General features: G+C 37.7%; 1 protein-coding gene and 2 pseudogenes across 1 annotated transcript in view; 1 reads left to right on the forward strand and 2 right to left on the reverse strand.

Moving 5' to 3' along the window:
• Nucleotides 1-9,478, forward strand: part of Rp2 (RP2 activator of ARL3 GTPase) — a 39,825-nt gene that overhangs the window by 17,763 nt on the left and 12,584 nt on the right. Inside the window, exon 3 of the mRNA XM_021188055.2 lies at nucleotides 408-522. Coding sequence (XP_021043714.1) covers nucleotides 408-522 — 115 coding nt within the window. The remainder of the gene's footprint in view (nucleotides 1-407; nucleotides 523-9,478) is intronic.
• On the reverse strand, nucleotides 1,644-4,918 carry LOC110313620 (annotated as a pseudogene).
• On the reverse strand, nucleotides 2,786-3,819 carry LOC110313617 (annotated as a pseudogene).

Below are 9,478 nucleotides of genomic sequence, written 5' to 3' on the forward strand. Positions count from 1 at the left end.
TGTGTGTGTGTGTGTATTCATAAAGTTCAGAAAACTTCATGTACATAGTAAATGCCTCTATAAGTGTAGTCTTGCATTCTTGCAGTATTACTACACAAATTGATATGATGGCTTTTAAGCTTAACATTAGGTATTTTTTCCACTTTATTATAACATCTTTATTATATTTAACAAATTATATTGATTGTAATGAACTCTGGTATTTTTCATTGAATATTTGCTGTATCATTAAATTAAGTTTCTGTACATGTAATAGAGAAAGTGCACCAGAGTCTGAATTAGTCAGAACCAAAGCAAAACTCAGAATGCTGTGTTGCATTATATACAGAAAAATGCTGAAATAACAGAACCTGGTTTTCATACCAGAAATTCATTTTAAAGTCTAAATGAAATTTTATTCTCCACAGATGGTTGGTAAAGGCTTTTCCCTAGTGCAGACAAAGGAAATGTCAATGAAAACTGAAGACGCCCAAAGGGTTTTCCAGGAAAAGGCATCAGATTTTTTACTTCTTCTAAACAAAGGTATTTTCTGTGGTTATTTTCCTGACCGGCCATCTTAACAGTTTCTTTTCCTTCTGTGTTACCTTCTCTTCCTCTTTTGTTTTTTTCTCAATACCTAAGAAACCCTGTATAACTCACTTTCTTCCTGTTCTGTGTTTAGTACTTAAACCAGTCACATTTCTACATTATTTTAGTTTTATTTTATTACCCTTGTACCTTGGTATTGTTGCAAAGCACTTGATAAAGATGTGCTTTGGCCTTACTGAAAAAGAAGTAAGAAATACAAAGTCAATATTTTCTGTTTTCCTATAATTAACTTCTCATGAAAAAGTAGATTTTTTTTTTTAGTAAGTGAATGCCACCAGTAAATTTCAGCTGTTAAAAAAAATGTATAGGGGGGCTGGTGAGATGGCTCAGCGGGTAAGAGCACCCGACTGCTCTTCCAAAGGTGCAGAGTTCAAATCCCAGCAACCACATGGTGGCTCACAACCATCCTTAACAAGATCTGACTCCCTCTTCTGCAGTGTCTGAAGACAGCTACAGTGTACTTACATATAATAAATAAATAAATCTTTAAAAAAAATGTATAGGGGCTGGAGAGATGGCTCAGCGGTTAAGAGCACTGACTGCTCTTCTTCTAAAGGTCCTGAGTTCAAATCCCAGCAACCACATGATCCATAACAAGATCTGACGCCCTCTTCTGGAGTGTCTGAAGACAGCTACAGTGTACTTACATATAATAAATAAATAAATCTTTTTTTTTAAAAAAAAGAAATGTACATAGGAGAGGAGCTGGAGTGTATACCTTGCTGACGGGCTGCTGTTTGCCTATATTGTCTTGTTTTTTTTTTACATGCTAATTACCAATGGCAGGTTCCTGTATTTAAAATTGACAGTTACAGTTTTGCTACACAAACCCCTCCCCCCACCCAGCAGTCCCAGGTACTACAGTTCCATGGCTTGCCAGTCTGAAGTAGTGTCTACGTGGTCAAGGCCTAGCCCTGCTCCAGTAGCTTTGCTTCTACTGCACTTTTCTGACATGCAGGAGTGAAGTTTTGGCTGATATATGTTCCAAGTTTCAAACCGTCCGTTTTACTTTTTAAGTTTCTTTGTCTTATTCATAAAAGGAAAGAAGCAACTCTTCACCACTCTGTGTCTCCAATGGCTTTGGAAAATATATAATCTCTTCCATTAAGATTCATAATGCCATCCTTTTTTTTTGCACATCCAAAATTAACATTTTTATTAAATCAAGTTTAAAAATGTTCATTGTAGAAAAGTCAACAAAGGTATTAAGAAAATCAAAATATACCTTTTTTCACAATATATGTATATATTAGCAGCAAACTACTTCAGAGATTTTCTTTTGCATTTAGTTATTTTAAAGAAAGCATAACAGTGTTATTTTAGCGTGGAATGTCAGAATTCACCCTTCACCCTTTACTTTGTGACTTGGCCTTCTCTACAATACTTTATACCAAAGATTAAGAACAAACTTTGTTTTGACTAAAATGTAGTGAAACAGTAGCTTGTAAAATCTCTCACCACACATCAGCTACGCATCATTTTCAAATGTAACAAGTGAGCACCATTTAACATTTCCCAGGTGTAATAACAGCCAACTGTACCATGTAGTGTTTGGCTTACTGTTTTAAAAACTTGGTAACATACAAAATTTTAAACAAAGGAGATAAATACTTCAATCCTATATTGCTTGTCCATTATTAAAACTCTTTAATAGAAATTCTATACATAACCTGACAAACTCTAGGCAAAGATANATATGTGTATATATACATGCAAAAGTCTATGTACATATCCACATACATCTGTAACTTTGGATTTTTAAAAAAAACTAATTGAATGTATCATTCACTGGCTGAAAAGTTTCATCAGCTAGTNAGAAATACTGACTACAAAGAACTGTGATAGAACATTTAGACTTACAAATTATTCAACCTAGATTGAAATAACAAACTAACCACCAAAGAAAACTTCTCTTGATATTCTTCTAATAGCAAAAGAAGAAACATTTGTACAATATGCTTTCAAAGTAAAAATTATTAATCTCACTAGTCTTCAAAAATACTAAACATTACATAAATACAATTTTCTTATTGTTGAATTCCTCAGCTAGAATCTATACTTTTAAAAAATCCCTTTGGATTATCCCACTTAGCANTTCAAGTTTCCATTCTACAGCTCTGACAAATGGCTCAGGTTTANTAGTTTTATNAGAATCANNTCGTTCAGAATTTGCTGTTATCTCTGCACTAATAGAAGGAACTATATAAAATACCAAAAAACAACTTAATGAAACATTGAGAATATGTAATACAAGGAAGAAAAAGATAACAGAGATTCCCTTTTCACCACACAAGTGAAATACAACCCTTTCCATGCTGTTAAAGTAACTGTCTAGAGAATGGTATTAGGGTGGCCCACCTTTATTTTCAATTAAAAACCTAATACAGTAGACTGAATTATTATTTTTATTAATATGCACAGCAAATTACTGAAAATGGTGACTTCATGTCTTCTCCTTAAAGATGGCACTTGTAGGTTGCAAGGAGGCAGAGATGTCTATGCACGTCACATGCTTACTTGAAAAGACTCTTCCACAGCAGTTTGATATTGGGTTTCCTCATCTATCTGAAGATTTACAAATTCTCCATAATCAAACTGATGTCTTTGATTTAGATGACTAACGAAATTTCTAGTAATCTGGCTAGGATCTCCCCAAGGAAGAGACACAAAAATAGGACATGTCACAGGAACTATCTGAAATAGGTGGTTACTATTACAGTGATCCAATAAACGTTGTCTGGTGAAATTTGACTGTTGACATAAGGGACACTTAAAGGTGGGATGCCCAGAAGAACTTGTATCCTCTTGATAAGTTTCTGTGTTATCAGATGCAGATGTTTCACTCCTATTACTGCTCCTTACTGAATCTTGAGAAATCTTAAAGTTTGGAATGACAGAAGAAACACCATATTCATCCTGATACTTCTTACAAGATTTGTAATGATGTCTCATGCGATAGAATTTAATCTTTTTTGAACAGCATCTGCAGCTACCAGAAAACCTCCTCATGATATTTTCAAGATCTAAGGCCCGTTCCAGACATGCTCTTTCTCTTCTAGTCACACTTCCACGACATAGGGGACAATGTATTCCACTTTCTCTCATTGCAGTCAGGAAACATTTTCTACAGAAAACGTGCTGACAGGCCGCGGTCCGCACCGGCGTCTTGAGCACCTCCTGACAGACAGGGCAGTAGAAATCATCTTCCGTGTAGGACGTGGCCGCGGACATGGCGAGGGGTGGGCGGGAGAGGTGACGGCACCGGCAGGAGCCGAGGTGGTGCTGGTGCTGGTGCTGGTGGCGGTGGCGGTGGCGGTGGCGGTGGCAGCCCTGAGCCCGACGCCCGGAGAGGGCCCTGAGGGGGGAGGGCCATAATGCCATCCTTGAGATGAAATTTCCATTTATTTTTACTTCTGTGTATCTTATAGTACTGGCGTGCAACAACATTTTCTGTGTCAAAGAGTTCTGCCCTTCCTCATCACTTACAACATCTTCACTCTTGAGGGGCTCTTCTTCCACCCGCCCATCATCAGCTCCATCTTTCTCTTTATTTTCCTCTTTTCTCCTCCTCATCACAGTCTTCATCTCCATCTTCCTCAGAAGATGTATCCCCTGTTCCATCAACTTGCAGCACCAATAGAGCTTGCTTTGGGGCAGGCTGGGCCTGTGGCTGCGGCTGTCCAGCTGCAGGTATCTGTGCTTGGGCCGGTGTGGGTGCTGCCATGGTTGGTAGGAATGACCTGAGTCTTATTTCCTGCCAATAAGATTTGATGACACCCGTCTGTGGTGAAATTCCTCCAGGAAGTGGGGCTAGGACCTGCTGGATAACAGGTGCTTGTATTCCACCAGGCTGCATTTGTGGTATAACTTGTAGAACAACTGACTGCTGAGGGTGAAAGATACACTGGGCACCATTGGCTGCTCTGACCGCCTGAAGCAGCTGGCCTGAATTTGATAGTATCTGTTGAACAGGAATCACGCTGGCACTCGTAATACTTGATGCATTCATATGTTGTATCAACTTAGGAACTTGTGGTGCTGTAGCTTGCTGTGATGCAGGAATAAGAACCTGTTGGGTCTGTGCTTGCTGAGGTTGCGTTTGCTGGTGGTGGTGATGCTGCTGCTGAACTTGCAACAAAAGCTGCTGTTCTTCAGAATGAAATCCATCTACTGCCCTAGACTTCATTACTTTATTCTCTCACAAAGTTTTTAGTTCCATCAGGACCTGTACATCCACTCCATCATCCAGAAAAATGTTTCGTACATCATTAATAACATCTTCAATCACAGATCTATACAATTTAGGCACAGTGTTTGTGTTTGCTGAGTTCACAATTTCCACACACAACACAAACAAGAGGGAACAAGATATAAAGAAAAAAAGAAAGCAAAAGACAAGAAAAAAAACCTGAGACCCAAGTCACCCGCAAGAGTGGGGCAAAAATTTCTCAACAAAACCTATCCAGAAGGAGTAAGAGGCAGGAGACCAGGAGGAGGGGGACACTCCTCCCACAGCTAAAACCTTGAGAATTGCAAGTCATCTCCAAGATGGACTTTTATATTTTCTTAAAGGTGTATTGACTCAGGAGGCCAAAGTATTATCTGTTGGAAGTAGGAACATTGTTTGCTCAAGGCTTCAAGCTGATATGAATAGCAATATGCAATGCTAATTAGGTAAACCCTACAGACAGGGCACATCTGCATGTGTGTTTATGTATAAATAAATTAAAATGAACTCTAAAATTGTATATGAAAAAAGCATTGGAGGACTGTTGGGATAATTTTAATCAGTAATGCTGTGTGTAATTGGGCTATTAAGTGTTAGCATATCCTTTTACAGTTATTATAGTAGTGGAAGGACTTACTCCAATCTAGTGCTTGAGTCTACCTCAGAATATATTTTGACATAGGACATTCAAATGAAATCTTGAAAATGAACCTTGAAACTCTTATCAACTTTCAGAAATAGAATTGAGCGATAAGTCTAATGGATCCTAAAGTGTGAGGATTAGTATTGAAGTCAGTAATCTGAATCAAGGGTTATATATTTGTACACTATTAGCAAAGAAGTATTGTAGAATTACTTTAACCTAAACAGTATCTGCCTTTAAATAATATGATGTTTCATATGGAAATAGTAAAATGCTACCAAAAGTAGAACAAAAATCAGTGAGCAGATGTTATAAGAATTTCAGGAAATAAAATCAGATTAATATGTTTTTAAAAGTAGAGATGCCTACAGGAGGTACTCAAAAGACTGATGTAGTCATATCAAGTCAAAAGAGCCAGCTTGAAGGAGTCTGCATTGGCAAAATTTGGGGACAATTTGACCGGGAAAAGAATAATGGGAGTTGGGAGTATACTTGGTGGTAAAACTGCTTGCCTAGTGTGTTTGAGGACTTAGATTCAATAAACTCCACAAAAGCGTAATGAAGGTAACGCAACAACAGAAATAAATGCACCTGTGGAAAAGGCGAGGGTTGAGTGAAGTGGTGCACACCTGTACTTTCTGTGCTTGGGAGAGAGAGGCAAGAGTTCAAGGCCATCCTTAGCCATGGTTCAGGGCCAGGTTTGGCTGCTTGAGACCGTTTTACAGAAGAGGGGAGGGGAACATTAGGATTACAGGCTACCTCTTACCTTCTGCCTCCTGCCTCTTTTGTCTTTGCTTGTTCTCTTATTTTTCAAATCTGGAAACAGGGATTTTTTTTTTTTTTAAACATCATTGTGAGGAATGAACCAAGATAGGAAAGGAAGTAAGTTAAATGACACCATTTAGGAAACAATGAACCAAGTCCAAAATACAAGACATCCTATAAGATAACAAGCTAGGTTTCTTCAGACGAGGGAACTCTTTTGGATTAAAATAATCCAAAAAGATGTAATAGTGAATGCAATGAGAGAGCCTTGATTGGCTATGGGAATGATATGGAGCCGACTATATAAGTAGATTTTAAACTAGGAGTTTGAAGATGACAGTTGTTTCATTTCCTTAGGTATGAAATCATATTGCGGTTAGGTAGGCTATGAATGCTGAGTATCATTGTGTCAGCAAAACAAAAACAAAGCATGGGTGTGCAGGGGCCAGAAAAATGACTCAGTGAGTAAAAGCACTTGCCACCAAGCTTGATGACTTGAGTTCAGCTCCTGGGTCCCACATGGAAGGAGAGAACTGACTTCTGTAAGTTGTCCTCTGACTTCCATAAGCATGCCTTGTCATGAGCGCCTACACACACCCACATCTACAAAAATAAACACATAAATGTAAAATAATAAAAACCTCTGCGGCCAAAATTTGACTCTTAGTAACTATAGTTAAAGATAAGATGGATTTTTTTTTTTCTTTTTCGGTTTTTTTGAGACAGGGTTTCTCTATGTAGCCCTGGCCGTCCTGGAACTCACTCTGCAGACCAGACTGGCCTTGAATGATAAGATGAATATGTATGCTGTTCTTTCCATGTTTTTAGAATGTGTATTTTTCTTTCAAACTAAGAATTGGAAAGGTTGGAGTAATGGCTCAATGGTTAAGAGAAGTGGCTGTTCTTCCAGAGGACCCAGGTTCTAGTTTCACGTGGTGTTTGACAATTGGCTATAATTTCAGTTCCCACCATTCTGATGATCCACAAGCATACATGCAGGCAAAACACCCATACACACAAATAATAAATAAAATAAAATAAAACCTTTTTAAAAAATCCATTTTATTCTCAAAACTCCTAAAATTTTTGAGAACAATCCAAGCTGCCCAGTAGTGACTTCATATGGAACAGCAAGCAGACTCAGGGCTAATATTCCAAAAGGTGACCAATAATCATTCTCAGGCAGGATTTCTCAACTTTGGCATCATTGACATCTTAAGTCAGGTAATTCTTTGTCCTGGATAGGACTGGCCTGTGTGTAATAAAATGCTGAACAGAACTGGCTCCTGTCCACTAGATACTAATTTCTACATTTGTAGAAAGAAAACAAAATCTTTTTAGGCATTGCCTAATGTCCTTTAAGGAGCAGAATTGCTGTCAGTTGAAAGCCATTTTTTAAAATGGTAGGCTTAGTCTTGAAATTTTACTTTTATTGTAATTCATGGCTGAATCTAAACTAGTCTTTAATTCCAATTATCTAGTTTTAGTTAATAAATATTACTACTTGACTATTAGTAAGAGAATCTGTTGTCCATTCTAAGACTTCCAAACCTGACTAATCCTCAAAACTATCTAGGATGTTTTTAAAAATATAAATTTCCAACTACTGTCTCAAAAGGAGTGATTCAGAAGACTTTCTGATGTGTCCTTGGAATCAACATTTTTGGTAGTTTCTCAGATGGTCGGGCATCTTGTTTACCTTTTTTGTTTTAGAGGTTCCTTTTCTTGAACACACAGTAGATGAGCATTAGTAGAGGGCCATCAGACAGCATGGTGCTTTCTATGCCACTGCAGGTTTTGTGGTTTAGTCTAAATGAGATAAGCTAGTAGACATTTGTATGCCTTTTATTTTTAATAAAGTTTTAGAAAAATTTTAAATTTACAGAAAATTTGCAAAGACAATATTCTGTATGCGCTTTACCCGAGTCTCTAAATGTTAACATAGCCAATGCAAATTTGTCAAAACCAAGAAATTCACCTTGGTAAAATGTTAACTCATACTTTCTCGTTTCACCAGATATTTTACTGTGCAAGTTTCAGTTCCAGAATTCAGTTCCAGATCTCACATTAGCTTTAGTTGCTCTGTTTCCTTCATCTCCCCAACTCTGTCACAGTTGTCAGCCTTCTCTTGTTTTTTCATAATCCGAAACTTTGAAACACTTCCAGTTAGTTTGAAGAATATCATTCTGTTGCGGATTATCGCCTGTTTTCTCAGGTTAGACAGGGTTATAGGTTTTGTAGAAGAGGCAAAGTACCCCTCTTTACATCACAGCCTCAGCTTGGCATGAGATGGTATCTGCTGTGATTATTTATCTTGTGCAGAGCACATTTGTGCTACAGGATGAATGTAGAAGCCAGAGAATAATTTGTGGGAGTTGAATATCTCCTACCATGTGTGTCCCAGGGATCAAACTCAAGTTGTTGGGAGGCTTTTACTCTCATGTTCCCATCAGTCTATATATATTTTGTTTGGTAACTTTAACTTTTTTTCAGCTTTATTGATTATAATTACCAGATATTACATTTTAAGGCATATAATGTAGTAGTCTGACAAATGATTGCCACAAACTGTTAAGTTGTATAATTACCTTTAAATTTTTATGTAAAAATATTTTATTGTATGTATGTATGTATATTTGTATGTATGTATATGGGTACATTGCCATAGAACAACTATAGAGGTCAGAGGCAACTCTGTGAAGTCAGTTTCCATTTCTACCTTTACTGGGTTCTGGATACTAACTCAGGTTTCCAGGCTTGTGCAGCAAACCTTACCCACTGAGCCATCGTGGTGGCCCTTTTGTGGGAAGAACCTTTAAAGTGTCATCATAGCAATTTTCCAGTATATAATATAGTATTGCTAGCTATAGTCACCACTGCTGTAAATCAAATCTTAAGAACTTATCTTTATGTAAGTGTCGGGGAGTGGTTGTGCTGGGGATTGAACACCATGTATTCTAGGCAGGAGACAGCTCAAGCTGTACATGCAGCCCCAACTTCCTAACCATATAACTATAAGTCTACATGGTGTAACCAGCACCTTGCAGTTGCCTCTAGGCCCTGGGATTCCACCATGTTATCTTATGTGTATTCAAAATTTCAAGACTCCACATATAACTGAAATTTACAGTGTTTTTATTGATTTAACTTATACTGCCCTGTGGCTCACCTATGTCAATCCAGATGGCAAAGATTTTTAATGGCAAAATAGGTGTGTGTGTGTGTGTGTGTGTGTGTGTGTGTGTGTGTGTGTG

Source organism: Mus pahari, chromosome X (genome assembly GCF_900095145.1).
Source record: "Mus pahari chromosome X, PAHARI_EIJ_v1.1, whole genome shotgun sequence".
Lineage (NCBI taxonomy): Eukaryota > Metazoa > Chordata > Mammalia > Rodentia > Muridae > Mus > Mus pahari.